This window comes from Gracilinanus agilis, chromosome 2 (genome assembly GCF_016433145.1).
Source record: "Gracilinanus agilis isolate LMUSP501 chromosome 2, AgileGrace, whole genome shotgun sequence".
Classification (NCBI taxonomy): Eukaryota; Metazoa; Chordata; class Mammalia; order Didelphimorphia; family Didelphidae; genus Gracilinanus; species Gracilinanus agilis.
Window position 1 is genome coordinate 54,625,763 of NC_058131.1, and position 20,268 is coordinate 54,646,030.

General features: G+C 38.3%; 1 protein-coding gene across 1 annotated transcript in view; it reads left to right on the forward strand.

Moving 5' to 3' along the window:
* The first annotated feature begins 187 nt into the window (after window positions 1–187).
* Window positions 188–20,268, forward strand: part of ZCCHC14 (zinc finger CCHC-type containing 14) — a 129,150-nt gene continuing 109,069 nt past the window's right edge. Inside the window, exon 1 of the mRNA XM_044663193.1 lies at window positions 188–763. Coding sequence (XP_044519128.1) covers window positions 188–763 — 576 coding nt within the window. The remainder of the gene's footprint in view (window positions 764–20,268) is intronic.

Here is a 20,268-nt window from a genome sequence, read left to right on the forward strand (position 1 = left end):
GGCGCCGACCCCGGCCCCGGCCCGCAGCGCGTCCCAGCCCCCGCCGCCGCCGCCGCCGCGGCTGCCCCCGGGCCGCTCCCCCCGCCACTTGGCCCCGGGCCCTCCGGCCGTGCGCGTGTCCCTGGCTCGCCTGCCCCCGGGCTCCCGGAGCGGCGGCGGCCCCGGCGGCGGCCCCGGCCAGGGCAGCATGGTGGAGAAGCGGTGCCCGCTGCAGAGGGACGGCGTGTACCGCTGGTTCTCGGAGCTGCCCTCCCCGCAGCGGGTGGAGTTCCTGTGCGGCCTCCTGGACCTGTGCATCCCGCTCGAGCTCCGCTTCCTGGGCTCGTGCCTCGAGGACCTGGCCCGCAAAGACTATCACTCGCTGCGGGACTCGGAGATCAAGGCCAACAACCCGGCCGACCTAGGCAGCTTGACCAATCTGACAGACGAGGTGGTGCGCAGCAAGCTGCTGGTGTCGCTGGCGCTGTTGGGCTCGGAGCAACGCGAGGCGGCCGGGGTGCTGTACCGCACGCTCACGCACATCGACTCCATCATCCACAACTACGGGCTACAGCTCAACGAGGGCCGCACGGGCGATGAGTTCCTGCTGCTCTTCACCATGGCCTCCAACCACCCGGCCTTCAGCTTCCACCAGAAGCAGGTGCTGCGCCAGGAGCTCACGCAGATCCAGAGCAGCCTCAGCGGCGGCCCCGGCGGCAACAGCAGCGGCAAGAGCTCCCCGGGCCACGGCAGCCCCCTGCCCACCTGTCCGGCCTGTCACAAGGTGGGTGCGTGCGTGCGCGCGGGCCGCGGCTAGGGAGGGGGGCGATTATTACCAAAAAGGCCCCCGGGGGGCGCCCTGCGGGGGACGAGACGGAGGCGTGTGGTGGAATGGACTCTCCGAGGGTCCTCCAACTTGGCCCTGCCGGCGCGGACTGAAAGGAACCCGCTGCCACCGGAGAGGACGCGGCCGTGCCGCTATGCCTTCCCTCAGCATTCCCAAGAATTTTCCGCGGTTTTCTCTCAAATTTTTCGCTGATCTATTTCACTGCAGCCTGCGCCTTTTTTCTTTCTTTCTTTTTTTTTTAAATGTTCAGTAAAGATGGTACCTGAAATGTTGTTCAACCTAGTAGTTTTTTCTATAAATTTTTAATCTTTTTCCTAAGGTTCAGTAAAGATGGTGCCTGACATGTTCTTAAACTTGTATTTTTTGCCATAAATTTTTAATATTTTTATGAAGGTTAATTTTTTTAACTTTAGTAAAGATGGTACTTGAAACATTCTTATTAATCTCGGGTTTGGGGGAGTTTTTTGGTTTGTTTTTTACCACGGATCTTGAATATTTTTCTTTTTCGAAGCAGCTATTTGTGTGTATTCTGAAAGCTGCTTGTGTTTTAAATGACCTAAACCTTAACATTCGGACCATTTTCATTGTTTTCCTTTGATAAGGATTATCTTTTCTTTTCTGTTAAGTCGGAAGTGTTCTTGTTTTCTAGGTAGAATAAGAACACATTTTGTAATTGTAGTCGTATAAATCTGTGTTTTAACGCTTAAGTACTTTGAGGTTATGTAAGTGCAAAATGCCTGTGGAACAGTCTCCTCCCTGTCCCTGGCCTTATCTCTGCCTCTCCTCTTCTCCAACCCCCCAGCCTCCAGCAGATTTTTATGCTAACCACTTAAAGAAGGAAGATCACTCTAGAATTAAAACATCTTGAGATATACTGAAAGATTTACTCTATTGTTAAAAGTATGCAACTTAGAAGGGGTTAAAAATCAGTGCCACTTCCCAGTAATTGATCATTGATTTAACTTCCAAATCTTCATTTGACTAGAAACCAAAAAACCTTTGACCAGGAATTAGCTTTTCCTAGTGAAGATAACGGTACCATTTCTATGAGTAGTGCTTGAGATCTTGTTTTGATCTTGCTCTTTTTGTAGTAGGAAATGACTTGTTTTCCTTTCAAGTTATTATGGTACATTTTTTTGCTTTTTTAGGGTTTTTTATTACCTAGAAAACTTCATATATGCTAACATGTGTATATATGTGTGTATTCAGCATCCACCCCAACCCTAATGTCACGAGTTAAGAGAACCATAAACAAATAAAGAATAACAAGATCGATCTGCTTGTAATGCAGTGACCCTGTTTTATATGACCCTCTAAGTCTCCATTTACTTTGCTTTTTTTTTTTATTTTAAAGATAAACAGAATCCAAGAAACCATTCACTTCTTAGGTGATTTCTAATAGAACCCTGGTATTGCTAATGTATATGTAATAAATAGCTTTGAATCAGATATAATTTAGGAGCTAACCAAAAAAATGTAACAAAAGCCATCTCTCCTCTCCTCCCCATTGCCCTGTTATTTATCATAGACCCAGATCTTTACATATAGGATGCACCTAATAGAGGATGATGTTTATATTTTAGAAAATATCCATCTTTTAAAAATATTTTAGAGTTACTTATGTTTAATTGAGTGGCATCTCTTTTAACCTTGGGAAAAGGAAATAGATAAATTCTAGTTGACCATCACTAAAAAGACCCAAGTTTAAGTAACGTTAGGGTTAATATTTGGGCCTCAGCTTTATTTTTAAAATATTTAACAAAACCATCTGAGTTTCTTGTCTCTTTAATTCCCATCTCTACCTACCCTTCCTCCCAAAACAAGATAGTACTAAGCCTGTTTTAGGATCATAATCATTTTGATGGCAGTTTTGGAGGATGATATTTAAACATTTTGTCTCTTTTTTTCTTCAACAAAAGTTTGCAATTTTCTCCTGAAAAAAAACTGCATTAATACTTAGTTTGCATCTCTGCTTGTAAATCCATATTAGAGGTATCTTATATCAAACTCTTAGGGGACCAGGGACCATGTGAAGGCTTAAATGTTTCTCTCTTTTTTAACCCTTACCTTTTGTCTTAGAATCATTACTGTGTATTGGTTTCAAGGCAGAAGAGTGGTATGGACTAGCTAATTGGGGTTAAGTGATTTGCCCAGTATCACACAGCCAGGAAGTGGAGGGTCAGATTTGAACCCAGCACCCTCCCCATCTCTATGCCTGGCTCTCAATCCACTAAGCTACCAAGCTGCCTGCCCCCTTAAGTGTTTTTATACCAAATTGTTGCAGGTATTAAAAAATATATAGCAACCTCATTGATTGTTTAAGACTTCAATGTTCCTTTAAATAGATTTTGTTCTTTTTTTTTTTTTTTTAAACATAGGCATACTTTTTGACCTGGTTTTATGGGGTTCTTTTTTTTTAAGGTTCTAAAATTTCCTCAGGTTTAAAAAAACTTTCATTTTAATCATTCAAACCAATAAGATAATGAAATAATTTTTATTTCTATGTATTAAGTAGCCAAAAAGCAGTTACAGATTTGATATCTCTTCCTTTTAAACTTATTCTGGGATATCAGTTGATAACAGATGAGAATGTAGTAGTCTTTTACCTTTCCTCATGAAATTTTAATTTTACAAAAATGCAAAGCCAGTTTGTTCTACACCACGGTTTTGGATATATCTGTTTGCTTTGTATTTTATTTTCTTCTCAATTCTTTGTCTCAGTATATGGATGAAAGGAAAGTTGTGTCATTATATGTTATGTATTTTATAGTTAATAGCTCTAGGTTCTCCAAATTATTTTCTAAAAAACTTATCAGGATTTTTTTTTTTGCTAATTACCTTTAAAAATTGTGTCTAATAACAGAATGGTGCTGTGTTAGGTATTGTACAGAGTACTGTATTGATTTATCTTTATTCTTTCCTAAGAATGTGTGCTTGTGTGCAGACAGAATCAAAGTTCAAAGCCAGGTATTCTTAATCTGGAGACTTCTGACTCCCTAGGCGTTCTTGGGTCCATAGAATGATAAAATTAAGGGGGGTCCATAAACTTGGATGGTGGGGGGACCCTTTATTTTCACTAATCTCTAACTAAACCTTAGTATTCCTTTAGTTAAAAAAAAAAAGCATTCTTCTGAAAAGGGGGTCACAGTCTTTACCTACCTACCAATGTGGTCCATGACACAAAAAAGGTTAAGAACCTCTGAGTCTAATAAACCAAATGTTTTTCTTCTGGGTCAAGGGTAGGTATATTTTATTATCTGTTCCAAATTTAGAGAGCTACTGTTTAAGACACTTATAATAAAAAGTGCCCAAGTTGTAAGTACTGTGGAAATAACAACTAAAATTCTTGGGTATTCAAAAGAACTGAGAACCAACCTTTCAAAAGACACTTGCCTAGAACAAGCCATAACTTATGCTTTGGTTAACCAATAAGCTTTTTTCAAGGCTGCTGAAGATCATGCAGTTCAAAGGTGAAATATTGGCTAGTTTGTCTTGTGGTTATTATCATGTGAGGTATAAAATGACTTCTTTTGATTCCCTCACTCTGATCCAAAATTCTTTTCGGTTGCCATTGTAAGTATTTCTCTATTCTTTCCAAATAATGATAGTTCACATTTATAAAACGTTTTAACTGCTTACCAAGCTGTTTCTTTACAAAGCCCTGTGATGGTGGGCTAGTTTGAGCATTATTATTTCCATTCTAGTTAGAAAATTGAGACTAGAATTAGGATTTGTTCCTAAGTCTGGTAAGCTCTACTAACCTGAGTGTTCCTCTGTAATTGTAGGGAATGTTAATACCAATTGAGGCAAAGTTATGGCTATGAGGTGCTTCTTGAGGGCAGGAGAGAATGTTATTTTGGTTTGGGGTTTTTTGTTTTTTTTCCCTTTTTCTTTGTATGCTCAATATCTGGCATAGTACATGAACCCATAGCTGGTAATTTTTTTTTTAAACCCTTACCTTCTGTCTTAGAATCAATACTGTGTATTGGCTTCAAGGCAGAAGAGTGGTAAGGGCTAGGCAATGTGGAGGTTAAGTGACTTGACTAGGGTCACACAGCTAGGAAGTGTCTGAGGTCAGATTTGAACCTAAGACCTCCCATCTCTGGGCCTGGCTGGCTCTCAATCCACTGAGCTACCCCCACTGGCAACTATTAAATTCTTATTAATTGATTGGTTTTCTGGATACCCTTCTGAGCAGTTTAAAAGCTTTTCCATACATTAACTTTTAAGCAGACTAAGTTTGACCTTTCTTTGTAAGTACCACAGGTAGAATACTAGTTAGACCAGTTTGAAGTTTAAGGAAAGATACTAAGGTAAAACATTTGATCCACTTTTTTTGTTCAGATTTTTTTTTAGGGTATAAAAGACTCATTCTTTTTATATAATAAAGCATGCTGGAATAATTCTGAAGTAAATGTTAATTTTCCTTAATATTGGTGTTTATATATAAAAATAAGAAAAAAATAGTTCATCTCTGGAATTTCAGTAAGATTACTGCTCTAATGGTTTTTGGCTATAGCCTATTGATTTTTCTGTGTACTGATAATGTTTTCAAGGAATTTGCAAAAGAAGCAATTGATGTTTGTTTTGCTTCTTTGCTCTATCTTATATTTAAGAGTAGTAAAGAATACTATCTGAGGAATTCATTATGTCTTTTTTTTTTTTTTTTTTAACCCTTAACTTCGGTGTATTGTCTCATAGGTGGAAGAGTGGTAAGGGTGGTATAAGTCTTTTAAAAGATGTATGTATACATAAATATGCATATATGTATGCACATGTATTAACTGTTTAGCATTTGTAACTGAAGTTACAATATAATTGGAGAAAATACTGGGCTTATGGCAGTTTCAGAATAGCATTTAAAAGTGTTAGCTCATTGATTAGACTTTAATTAAAATTTTAATGATTCTTTCCTTAGAATAGACAGGAGTTTTTCTAGTTTTAGATAAAAATGTTTTGCACATAAATGACATTATATGGAGCACTCACCCATAGGTGGTAGAGGACCTGCCTTCTAGTCAGGACAAATTGGGCTTGAGCAATGCCTCTGCTGCATCCCTGGCTATGTGATTCTGGGCAGATCAATGGTAACCCTAAGACTATCAGTTGAAAAATTGTTTTATAGTTAGAGAAGGAAAGTTTCCACTTTGGGATGCCAGTGGCATCACAGGTTCAGCCCCAAAGAACATGATACCAAATTTGTTAGAATGATGCATGAGTGGTTTACAGTTATATAACAGGTATTGGGTGAACTTTTATTTTATGAAAGAAGATAAACATACATCTTTAAGTCTGTATGTATAAAATGAATACAAGATCACTGTAAAGAGGAGAGCACCAGGAGCTAGGGAGATCAGAAAATATTTCATCTAGAAGATGAAATTAGCTGAGTTTTGAAGAAAACAAGGGCTTCTGAGAGGTGAAGATGAGGAGGGAGGAGGACATTCTAGGCATGGAAAACAGCCAGTGCAAAGACAAGGGAGATAGGAGAGGTATTTTGTGAAAGAAACTGTCAAGAAGGTTTGTCTTACTACCTGTCCACTGTCGCCCAATTTGGCTTAGGTTTATTTTGTATATTTCTATATCTGTTTCCCTGAAAGAATAAATTGGTTGAGGTTAGGGATGTTTTCATTTTTGCCTTTTTATCCCTAGTGTCTAGCACAATGCTGGCACACAGTGGACATTTTTTTTTTTAAACCCTTGTACTTTCGGTGTATTGTCTCATAGGTGGAAGATTGGTAAGGGTGGGCAATGGGGGTCAAGTGACCTGCCCAGGGTCACACAGCTGGGAAGTGGCTGAGGCTGGGTTTGAACCCAGGACCTCCTGTCTCTAGGCCTGATTCTCACTCCACTGAGCTACCCAGCTGCCCCCCACACAGTGGACATTTAATAAATACTTGTTGATTGATTTCTGTTCAGAGTACTGGAAAGAAGTATAATGTCTCATAAAGTTGAAAGTGTAGATTAGGGCTGGGATGTGAAGGATTTAAAACCCAAATAGAATTTATATTTGATTTCTAAGGGTCATTGTTGTTCATTGAATGACATAGTTTGGCCTGCATTTGAGGCCATTCACTTTTTTTCAGCCTTGTGGATAATTGATTATAGTGAAAAGAGGCTTTGGGGTAGGTCTACCAATTGAAAAGGAGAGATCTGAGGCAAGTCTAAACCAAGGGTAGTGGCTGTGAAAGTGATAAAAAGGGGACCAATATGAATGATAAGTAGAAATGTGGTGGGAAGAAGAATGAGAAGGTTGCAAACCTGGTTGACCAGAACAATAGCTGTGTCTTCAGAATTAGAATTTGAAACCAAAGACAATTTTATTTTGGACATGTTGAATTTGAGATGCTTATAGAATATCTAGTTCAAAAATATTTTCTAGTAGGAAATAATAGGTATGATAATGAATCTTAGGAGAAAGAAAGAACTGTTAGAGTCTGGTGCAGATCAAAACATACAATTTTTATACACTTTAGTTTATTTGTGTTTTTGGTTTTATATGAGTATTTTCTTACAATAGTGAACAATATGGAAATATAACTTGCATGTTAACACATGTGTAACCCAGATCAAATTGCTTACCACTTCTGGGAGTGGAGAAAGAAGGAAGGGAGGGAGGCAGTTTGGATCCTATAACTTCAGAAAACATGTGGAAATTTTTTACACATAATTGGGAACATAAAATATCTTTTTTTAAAAAATCATTCTTAGATTACCAAAAGGGGTCTGTGAATCAAAAAATAGTTAAGAACCCCTGATGTAGGGGAGAAGAAGGCCCAGGACAGAACTTTGTGGTTTGCCTATGGTTAGGGGGTGTGATGTGGATGAAGAATTAGCAAAGGAGACTGAGAAAAAGGAGTAGGGTCATGATCAAGTTGGAAGAAAACCAAGAAAGGAGCATCAAATAATGAAGTCAGGAAGAATTACTTTTGAGAAGAGTCCATCAAATTTGGCAGTTAGAACTCATTGCTGACTTTGGAAAGAGTAGTTTCAAAAGAGCCAGATTGCAGTCGGTTTGAGAAACAAGTAAGTGGAGGCAGAGAAATAGACTTTTCAAAGAGTTTGGCTGTGAAAGAAATGTGCTATAGAACTGTAGCTCTCACTTCATTGAGATTTTTTTTTCAGGATGTGCAGACTTAAGCATGAGAAAGAACTAGTAGAAAGGGGGACAGAGTAAAGTGAGATGTATTGACTGTAGGGACAAGCTGCTGGGAAACAGTGGAGAGAATGGATTCTAGGGTACATGTGACTTGGCCTTGGCAAGGAAAAGAGTTACCTCTTCTTTATAGACTGGAGAAAAAGAGAATTCTTAAGGAGTTTTCATATGTAGAGAAGCAAAGAGAAGAGAACTCAGGTCAATCAAGTCAGCAAGCACTAAACATTGAAATTAACAAAGAAAGGCAAAAACAGCCCCTGTTCTCAGGAGCTCCCATTCCAATTGTCTATGTAATGTCTGCGGCAAGGTCCTCAGTAATTGGGAGAAAGAGAAGGAATGGTGCTGGGGGCTTGAGAAAATAGGTTCAGAATAAAAGCTGGTGTGGGGAATGGAATAGGGAATCAGGAAGAAGGATTGCCTTGCTCTGTGTGTGTGGCTGTGACTCAGATAACCCAACACTCTAGTGGACCTGCTTAGTCCTATTGTGTTATTGGGAGTAGAGGAAGTAGGTTTTATGAATTATCCAAGGTTGGAGTTTTAGCAATGCTGCAAGGGCATTGAGAGAATAAAAAGGCTCAGAAAGTACAGTTGAGAGTTGAACTGGTTAACTACAAGGTCATGGAAGGAAAGTGTCGGGCAAGGATGATGGTGTGGGAGAATCCTGAGGGATAGAAAGATTGGACTTCCAGGTGAAAATGAAAACTAGGTTTAGGGAAGGGGGTTGAGATATAGAGAGAAGCGGAATGATACCATCATGCCTCTAAGTCACTAACACTATTCATGTGACATTGGATAAGTCACTTAGCCTTTCTAGGCATCAGGTTTTTTTTATCTGTAAAAAAAAGAGGGTTACCCCAAGTGGCTTCTGAGATCTCTTCTGGATATACCCAACATTAATCTCTCTTCCACACTGTCAGCTGCCTTAAAAGTCATCTTCTGGATGGTCCTTTGGTTTCTCAATTGAGAATTTCTCAATTCTCAATGTTCAAAACAGAACTGATTATCTTCCTCCAGAGCCCACACCTCATCCTGTACCACCATCATTCTAGTTACCTAGGTTTGTAAGCTAGAAATCACCTTAGACTACTTTTTCTCTATCACTTTCCATATACATTTTGAGTATGGATTCTTAGACAGGTGTCTATCCCAAGCATGAGAAGACTTCCCCTAGCAGAATGAGCAGATGAGAACAGTTTTTCCAACACCTTACAGGTAACTGAATTGTGGAGCACTTAGAGCTTGGTCAGACATCAAAGATTCCAAAGTCATCCACCGCATCCTGAGCCATGACCAGTCATCTTGACTTTTATCTTGCTGCTAGCCTTGAATAACTGGAAGAATTAAGGCTGATGACTTCAGGCATCTCTGCCTCACATAAATCCAATTTGTACTCAAGCCACAAGAAGTCCCAGTCATTTTGTTCCTCTTGGAATATAAAGGACAAAAACCAACCATAGGTGTAGAAAGGAGTGCTTTTGTTTTCCTATCCTGTAAAATTAATCTCCATATGGGCAGCTAGGTGGCTCTGTCAATAGAGTCAGGCCTGGAGTCATTTGGGAGGTCCTGGGGTCTAATCTGGCCTCAAACACTAGCTTTGTGATTGTGAGAAGTCCCTTAACTCCAGTTGTCTAGATCTTACCACTCTTTTGCATTGGAATCAGTACTTAGTATCAATTCTAAGACAGAAAGTAAGTACTTTAGGTGGTAGAAGGAAAGAAAGATGGATGAATGTCCTGGTCTCTGGAAGAGAGAGTGAGGCTCACAACTTTATTTAATTCTGCCTCACCTAGATCCAGTTCATGCAAAAATCAAGTTATCCCCCTATGATGCCATTAGTTCTTTTCTAAAACAAAAGATGAACAAGAAGTCTGGATTCTAACTCAGTAGTTTCTCTTAAAACATCCTCTTTTGGGGATGGTTGGGTGGCTCAGTGGATTGAGAGCCAGACCCAGAGACAGGAGGTCTTGGGTTCCAGTTCGGCCTCCGACACTTCCTAGCTGTGTGACCCTAATCAAGTCACTTAACCTCCACATTGCCTAGCCCTTACCACTCTTCTGCCTTAGAATCAATATGCAGTATTGATTCTAAGACAGAAAGTAAAGGTTTGGTTTTTTTAATCCTTTTTTCCATCTACATGGTCATCACCTTCCTATCTAGATATAATAATGTCCTGGTTGGTCATTTTGTTTGTAGTATCTTCCTTCTCCAATCTAATCTCCATAGGACCACCAAAATAATCTTCCTAAAGCTCAAGTATGAACACATCACTCAAAAACTGTCAGCAGCTCCTCTTTGGCTCTGAGTAAAAATATAAACTGCTTAGCTTGATATTTAAGGCCATCTATAATCTGTCTGCATCCCACCTTTCCTGTCCTATTTAATATTGCTTCCCTTTGTTCACTCTACATTCTAAGTGTTTTCCCAAGATCAGTTTTCCCTTTATTTCTCTACACTTTAGACAGGTTACTATCTCAATACCTGAAAGCTACTTTCTCTTTAGCTTTCATAGTCCTTCTCTTCTTTAAGACAAAGCTCAGTTTCCAACTCTTTGTGAAGCCTTCTCTGATTTCCCTCCCACCTATTTCAACTATTTGGGAGGTTTTCGTCTTTGTATTCTGCTGATCTAACATAATGCTTTGCATATGTAGGTAGGCACTTAATTATTGTTAAAATAATATGTAATCCAGTGGCTTTAATTGTCATTTTAATGTTTTAATTGATAAATAGCTGCTTACACTCCATGGAGGCAGTTAATAAAATGATATTAGTTGAGCCTTGGCAAAACAAATACTGTTTGTATAGTCTTTATGATTTAAGGCCATGATGACAAACCAATGGCACACATGCCAGAGATGGCACACAGAGACCTCTTTTGTGGGCACCCATGCCAAGGACCCAGTGCACCTGTCCCTGAAGCACAGAGTTCACTAGAATTCCTAACTAGAGCTGGAGGGAGGCACAGCTCAGCTGCTCCCTTCCTCTTCTCCCCAGAATGTTCTTTACTATACAAAGTATTTTGGGGATTTGAGGATGTGACTTGGAATTTGTACTTTAAGAATATTCAAAACTGTAGTCTAATGATTTAGGAATAAGTTTTATGAACCTGAGGCTAGACTAATAGGCTCTTTGCTGTTCTACAGCCTCCCTTCCTGGGTTTCTTTCACAAGCAACCTTGGGCTTTAATTTGCATCCTTAGTCCCCTTTCCTTTTACTAGCTTGTTCAATTTGCATTCAAAGGGGTGCCTGCCAGAGGGAGAACAGGTAGGCTAGAAGCTCTGAAAAACACAATAGTGGCTTGTCAGAGGTAGCAATCTCCCAAACAGCACAGCATTCGCATTAAAACCTGACTTCAACCCTTGACCATTTGCTAAAAAGGTTAATTTAAAGGATACCCCCTTCAGGAAGTCTGGAACTTGTTGGGATGAATGTGTCAGGACAATGTCATTTAACCTGAGGGTTATATTTTCCTACAAATAGGGATTTTCCTGTAAGTTGGAGCTTTTTTGCTTTTTTTTCTGGCCAACTTTCTCTCTCTCTCATTAAACATTGCATTTTGGTTCCTTGAATAGTGGCTAAAGAGGGTGTACTTTGGAATTTTCAAGGTCCCCTCAATTTCCACTTTACACAGGTTGGAGAGGAGCTAGGTTTGAGGGGATCATAGCTGACATAACTAGAGAGGAGCAGACTAATGCTTGAGCCCCTTGCCTCCCTCTCCCCAAGCCTGACTACATCACCCACCTCCCTGCCCAGCAATCCAATGGGAGTGCTTCCTTCCTCCCCTGGGGTGGAGTAAGGTGGTGAAGAAGCAGTTCAACTGGTACTCAGTGTGGGGAGAGACACAAAATGTGGTCTGGGGGAGGGGGGTGGAATGGGCACAGCACTTAGTCTGGGGGGTTGGAGGGTAGGGCATGGTACTCCATCTCTAAAAGATTTCCCATCACTGGAGAGAGACAGAATCTGTGATGCCCTGGTGAGAAAATTCACTATACAACTGCAGGTATAGACTTTCTCTTCAACTTATAGACCTAGAATTGTCTTAGAGTAAAGAGAGTTTAAGTGACTTGTTTGGGCTCACATGTTTGGGCTTGTGTCAAAATCAAGACTTGACCCAGTGATTCCTGTCTTTGAAGCCATTTCCCTGTCCATACTACCAACATTTTTGCATATTTATATCAACTATATGGTAATGTCATAAGCTTAAGGAATTCTTGGCAAGAAAATTCCCTCAACCAATTCAAGTCAGCAACTCTGCTACAACTTATAGACTTAGAGTTGCTTGAAGAGCTCAAAATTTATATTCATCCAGGGCCACTCAAGACTGTATTGTAAGAGGTGGAGACTAGAAGCCAGATCTTGTTGGAGGTCAGCTCTTTACTCACTTCTCTGCTGTTGCCCATATTTTTAAAAAGCTTTATGGTTGGGGGCAGCTGGGTAGCTCAGTGGATTGAGAGTCAGGCCTAGAGATGAGAGGTCCTAGGTTCAAATCCGACCTCAGACACTTCCCAGCTTGTGTGACCCTGGGCAAGTCACTTGACCCCCTTTCCCACCCTTACCACTCTTCCACCTATAAGCCAATACACAGAAGTTAAGGGTTTAAAAAAAAAAAAAAAAAGCTTTATGGTTCATTTGTTCCTCCTGTTCATTTCTGAGTATTGGACAGGGAAGGGCCAGCCAGCTACTAAGGTAGCACAATGCAGTAGATAAGAGTATAGAGCCTGGAGTTAAAAGAACTCATTTTCATGGGTTCAAATCTGGCCTGATTATTAGCTCTGTGACCCTGAGCAAGTCATTTAACTCTGTTTGCCTCAGTTTCCATCTTTGGAAAAGGAAATGGCAAGCTACTCCACTCTCTCTGCCAAGAAATCACAAGAGGGATCATGAAGAATCAGACACCACTCGACTAAAAGGCAACAGTTGGACAAAGAATTTAAAGAATAAAGCTAATCCAAGTACTATTTCTGAATAATAATAATAAATGATGGCCCATTGAGTGGTACACATATATACTTAAAACATACATACATACACACAGAGTTGGTTTTTTAAAATTCCTTGTCATCTTGCTTTTTTATTTTTGGCTTTATTTCTTTTTGTAAAATTTTCTTTTTCTGTCACAAAATACAGGCCATTAAAATCTAAGTAATGGATGCTGCTAAGTGGCTCAGTGGATTGAGTCAGGCCTAGAGATGAGAGGTCCTGGGTTCAAATCTGGCCTCAGACACTTCCTAGCTGTATGACCCTGGGCAAATCATTTAACTCCCATTGCCTAGCCCTTGCTGCTCTTCTGCCTTGGAACCACCAATACACACTATTGATTTATTTTTTAAAAATCCAAGTATTAGCTAATAAATTGGTTCCTTTTTTAAATAGTGAGAACACTAAAACAGATGCTAGAAGAGATACATGAGCCTATGGAATTGTTATACTTATGTTAGTGACCAGTTACTATTCTTCCTATTATTACAGAATTAAGTAGAAAGGGGCTTAAATTACATGAGGGAATTTATATTTAATATCAGTCAGTAAACATTAAGAACTATTATGGGCTAAGCTGCACTTTGCTAAGGGCCAGGGACTCAAAGAAAGTCAAAAAAATAATTTTTGATCTCAAGAAGCTCACAGTCCAAGGAGCAAAAGACACCAGGTAAATAACTATGTAAGAAGAAGCTTATCAACATGATCAATTAGAAATAACCAACAGAGGGAAAGGTATTAGAATTAAGGAAAGACTTCCTGTTGAAGGTGAGATTTTAGCTGGAACTTGAAGAAGCTGGGAAAGTCAGGATGCAGAGATAAGTATTCCATGCATAAGGGACCACCAGTCAAATGCTCACAATCGGAAAATAGTATATCTTGAAACTTGAGAAACTTGAGAAAGCCAGAGTAACTAGATCTCAGAGTACTTACTGGAATCTGTGTAGTTTGTTTGGTGTGTCTGAGACAAACAAAAGACAGAGACATGGTCAGACTGTCACTTTATTATTTTTTTTTTTAATTTTTTTTAAACCCTTAACTTCCGTGTATTGGCTCCTAGGTGGAAGAGTGGTAAGGGTGGGCAATGGGGATCAAGTGACTTGCCCAGGGTCACATAGCTGGGAAGTGTCTGAGGTCGGATTTGAACCTAGGACCTCTCATCTCTAGGCCTGACTCTCAATCCACTGAGCTACCCAGCTGCCCCCAGACTGTCACTTTAGAATAATCAGACTGACCAGCAGGCTACTGCAAAATAATCCAGGTGTGAGGTGATGAAGGGCTGTACCAGAATGATGCCAGTGTTGGAAGTAATGCATTCAAAAGATGAAAGTTAAGGGGACAGCTGGGTAGCTCAGTGGATTGAGAGCCAGGCCTAGAAATAAGAGAGGTCCTAGGTTCAAATTTGGCCTCAGACACTTCCTAGCTGTGTGACCCTAGCCAAGTCACTTAACTCCCATTGCCTAGCCCTTACCACTCTTTTGCCTTGAAGCCAATACACAGTATTGATTCTAAGACAGAAGGTAAGGGTTTTAAAAAAAAAAAAAAGATGAAAGTTAAGAAGGTACAAATCTACAGGTTTTGAAACTGATTTGGATATTGGATATGAAAGTGAATAGTTGAGGATGCCACCTAGTTTGTCAGCCTGGGTGACTGACCGGAAGAGTGATGGTACCCTCAACAGTAATAGGGACATTAGGAAAAGGGGAAGAATTTGGGGAAAAGATTCTGAATTCATTTTTGGTCATCCCCTCAGGCCCCCACCCCAACTTTACAGGTTTCTTATACTTATCACCCTACCATCTTGAGATAAAGCCTGAGAAGTCCACAAGGCAGTTAGGAGTGTGAAATTAGAGGTCAACAAAGAGGTTAGGGCTGGAAAATTTGACTTAAAAGAGATAAATGAAATCTTTCTAGGTGAATAATTAAACAATTTACTAAGTAAGTTGGTTTTACTTCTTGAGGGATGATTTAAATTTGATGTGGTTATTTTGTTGATGGGCAGGAAAACAAACTCTTGAAAGGAAACAGATTAGGGAACATCTTTGGTCAGCTTCTTGGCTAAAACTTCCATGGTGAGAATCCAGATTAACTATACCAGTGATGTCAAATATAAATTGATCCCTGAAGGCTATACATTCACTTAGGAAACCAGATATTAACACTATATTTTATTGTACTTTTATTTATTAAATATTTCCCAATTATATTTTAATCTAATTCCAGTGAGACTTAAGATGAGCTTTTCAAGCTTTATACTTCTGGTGTTTACAACTGTGATAACAAATTTTAACTTAATGGGGACAAAGTGACCTCTTTTCTATGAGTCCTGCAAGTCAGGAATATTGGTGTTTCAATTTTAGACTAACTAGTTCCACTTACTATCCTTAATTGATTGGTTGCTAGCTGAACTCTCCTTTACAGTTCAGAAATGTTTATAAAACAAAAGGACTAAGGGACTTTTTATATGTATGTTTAAAAGACTTTTTGTTAGTACACACTGGAATATTTTCAGCTGGGATGTTAAATATAGGTATCAAATATTTCTCTCTGGTACTTTAATTTGTCTGAATTGATGCCTCTTGACTATTCAAATATCCCTTAATTGTCTTCATTATTTACTATTTATTTAGCTTTTGAATAGTTATATTTTTCTTTTATAGGTAGGAATAAAAAAATGGAATCATGTAAAACATCTCACAAAGAAATTACTTAAAAACATATCAAAAGATGATTAGCTTCATTGGCTATGGGAGGGAAGTAGGAGGAGGGAAGGAAAAGAACATGAATCATGTAACCATGGAAAAATATTCTAAATTAATTAAATAAACTTAATTTAAAAAAAGATTAGCTGGTCACATAGCAAGAGTGAGGGGCGTGTTTGATAAAACCAATGTTCTTTGGTTTCCTCACCATGCCCAAAGAATATGACAAAACATTCAGTTAGTAGACTACTTGTGGCGACCATAAGGGGAAAGGTATAATGGATTGCAGTCTCAATTTTCAGGCAACTAGAGTAGATCAGTGGATAAGGGCCTTGGATTTGGAATCAGATCAGAAAGACCCAAGTTCAAGCTTTGCTTCTGACATTAAATAGCTATGTGACCCTGGGCAAGTTCACCTTAATCTTACCTCAGTTTCTTCATCTGTAAAACAGTGATGTCAATAGCATCTACCACTCAGGGTTGTTGTGAAAGTCAAATGAGATCATGTATGCATAATGCTTGCAAATGTGCTGTATAAATGCTTCTCTGTTGTTATTACCATTAGAGACAATACTTTGATGGTTGAGAGTACAGACCTATTTGAAAATTCTTAAGACTTTAATAGGGATTTTTAGTGATCTTACAGTTTGTGGACATTACCGTGCAGGATCTCATAGACACTCATATGATTAATTCTGCTTTCTGTTACCCAACTACTGCTTGTGTATGTTGTATAAGGGATTCTTCTAAATACTCTATATATGGGTAGGCTAGATGACCCCTGAGGGTCTATGCTTACATCTCTGCTACTTGGTTCTTTAAGCTGCTCCCCACTCTCATTCCATAAAGACTCACTGTGTAAATGAGGAGCCTTTCCTTACTCCTAGAGACTAAAAATATTTAAAAGAATCTTTTAGATTACAAAAACAGATTTATGAAGTAAAAGGTCATGTGGGTTTTTGGAAAGAGTGGATGTAATCTGAATGTTGTAAACAAAATGTTGCATTTTACTTTTGAGTTCTCAATCTACAATCATTTCTTGGTGCCAATATTACTGAGATTTTTCGTTTATATGTTTTTACATTCAAGACTATTTGAAATATGTTCACTTTTTTTTTTAAGTTAGAATGATTAGAATGGTTTAAAATGGAATTGCATCCTCAGGTATTTGGAGGACCAGTCCTTGACTCCAGCTTCTTACTGTTCCAGGATATTCTTTCTCTCTTCTCCTGTCCAGAAAGACCATTTTCTTTTTGCTTCTAAAACCTTGGTCCAGACTAGTAGTATTTCAAGTGCATTAGTCACCTGAGGGGACAGGGCAGGTAACTTGTTTATGTGGCCTTGGTTTAGACCAACCTACACCATTTTGTGTCTCACCTTTGATGCTTACTGTGTGGATGACCCAGAGCAACACACTTAATCTCCATAGACTTCAGTTTCCTTATCTGTAAAATGAAGAGTTTGGATTAGATGGCCTATGAGGTCCCTTTTAATTCTATTACTTTACTACTGGTCCTATAAGTGTAATACACTGGGAAAAGTTCTGGATTTTGACCTTGAATTTAAATCCTGACTTATTTAATTGTGTAGACACTGACAAATCACTTCACTTCCTGAGCCTCGTAATTTAATCTCTAAAATGAGTGGGTTGAATAAATGACCACCAACATCCTTCCAGCTCAAAATTTATGATGCTATGATCTATTCCTTTAGTTTGAGGATGAGCTTCTTCCTTTCAGAAATTTATCTACTGACTAGTTTATCTACTTTATTTTCATTGTTGTTTAGTTGTTTTCAGCCTTGTCCAACTCTTCATAACCCCATTTAGGGTTTTCTTGTCAAAGAGTGGTTTGCCATTTCCTTCTCCAGTTCATTTTACAGATGAAGAAACTGCGGCAAACCAAGGTTAAGTAACATTGCCCAAGGTCACCCAGCTAGTAAGTATCTTAGGCCAGATTTGAACTCAAGAACCTACCTGACTTCAAGTCCAGTGCTCTATCCACTGCCACCTAGCTGCCCCTTTATCTAGTTGTTTCTTACTCCTATTTTCTCCCCTTCACCCCATGCTTTGTTTTATCTAAGCTAAAAGAGATGGTTAATGTTTCATGCTGATCACTATTTTGTCTGGCTTAACAAATATCATTTTAATGTACTGACAGTTTTGAATGAGGAATCCACAATGGCCAAATTAACTGCTGGATTGAGCAGAGTAGGGTTGAATAGACACAATTTGCCTATTGTTGTTGGACTGATTGCTATTTGGAGAGAAATGATTTTCCTATCATTTTTTAATATATTTACATCATTGCAAATATTTTCATTTTGTAATAATGAAAAAAGCTATCCACAGAATTGAAGACTGAAATTCTAACCCTTATTTAGCAGTGGGATTGATCTTGATATTAGCTGGAACAGCAATTGCCCCCTCAGGTTCCCACACAGAAGATCCTGTTTTCCCTTTACTGTAGATATAATTTTTTATCTGCTTGGTTGTCCACAGAAGAATAGAAGCAGAAAGTTTGAATGGAAAGAGGCTTCTGGAAACACAGAAACAAGAAGGCTTATAGGAAGCATATAAGAAAAAGCTGTAAAAAGCAAACAGAACTTTAAAAAGCGCACTTCTCTGAGAGTGTTCAGCTGAGGGGAAACAGCTGTACATAACTTGAAAGCCTCTGATGGCAATTTATTAGAGGATATTTCAATAATAACCCAGGTTCAACCAAGACAAGTCTCAATCCTGTTCATCAAACTCTTGTTGAAAAAGAAATGGAAATATATGATTAATTTTGAAAATATTTTCTTCAGATTTAGTGAATAGAGTACTTGGAGTAGTCCTAAATTCGATTCATGTAACTATCTCTGATTTTAATAGCTTTGTGAACCCAGCAAGTCGTTCAATTTCTGTATTCTTCGAGCAGAATTGAAATACGAAGTTATAGACTACTTAGGGAGAGTTCCTTATACTTTTTGATTTTGCATCAAAAAGCTAAAGGCCACTGTAAAGGGATAGTTTTTTGTTAATTGTTTTAAGCATAATCTAACTAGAAAATCTACTTGTGGGTAATATATTCATCCCTATCATGATCGGGTCATTTAAACAATAGTATATTTTCATTATTTTATAATACTCTGAATATAGCAACAGATTCTTTTTTTAAAATTTTATTTTTTATTCAGCCCCCTTTCCCCTCCTCCCCACACCATAGAGGGTGTCATCTGGCAAAATATATAGATTGTCTTTCATGTTTCCACTTCTCTCAGTTCATTCTCTGGAGGTTAATATTGTTAACAAGTTATTCTTCAAATATTAAATCTCTAGCTGTATATAATGTTCTCTTGTTTTAAAAATAAACAGATGAAGTACCCTTATTCACTAGTGAGGATTCTTACAAATGGATATTTCAGGTGTTAAAGAGTTTGTAATATGAAAGATGACTGTTTTGCTGACCCTGCTGACTCAAATACTTATCATTTGTAGTATCTTTAAGATACTTGCACAAAACCTATCCAGTCTTATTATTCATATTTATTAATTTATTACTCAATTTATTTTGTTATGCATATTTAATAAATTATAATAAACATGTTCATCCATGAGAAACAAATTCTCACAAAATAGCTATGTCCAAAAATCTATTATTCTTGTTTTTAATGTTAATTATTAGAAACATATTTTTTTCCTCCTTTTAAACATTTTTTAAAGGCAAAAGAGAGGACCGTATAACAGACAAAGGGGGCCAGTAGTTTTCTTAACACAAATATGATGAAAATCAAGAGGAAAATATGATTCAATTAGAAGAAACTTATTTTTTAAAAGTCAACTTTACTTGAACATGTTCTTTCCTTTCAGCACAAGAAAGCAAAAGATTTTCAAAGTCATTTGATTTGGGCATTTTTGGTTGTTTTTCAAACAAAACTAAGAATTAAAGAAACTTTTAGGTAAGAATTGGGTTTTGTTTTTTATTTTATTTTTGGTTAGCATTGGATTCCACTTGATCCTAAGTCAGCAAATAACTCTATTAAAACCATCTATTTTCTTGTTCTGGTTTTTTAACTTTAAAACACATAATTACTATTTTAGCTAAATGGTAACTCAAAAATTCATTTTTTCCTCCTTATTTTTAGTTCTCATCAGTGACTGCAAAGTTTTTAAATTTTATATCTATTTTTTGTAATACCACTAAAGACGTTACTTAGAAATTAATTGAATGAGTGCACCTACAAATTTACTGGAATTTATAGTCAATTTTGGATTTTGTTGCAGATCTTGTGGAGATAATTCTGCAAGAAGAATTGATATTCATTCCTATATGCTACCATCAGAGTCAAAATATATTATGTTCTTTTTTAAAACCTTATTTTCTGTCTTAGTAACAACTCTAAGACAGAAGGGCAAGGGATAGGTAAATGGGATTAAGTGTCTTTCCCAAAATCACACCACTAGGAAGTGTCTGAGGCCCGATTTGAACCCTTGACCTCCTTATTCCAAGACTGGTGCTAATACTGTATGACTTCACTACCCCTAGTATTATGTTCCCAAAATAGTGTGATTACATCACACTTTTTGAACATCTTTTAGTTTATTCAGCTATTACTCAAGGAGTTAATTG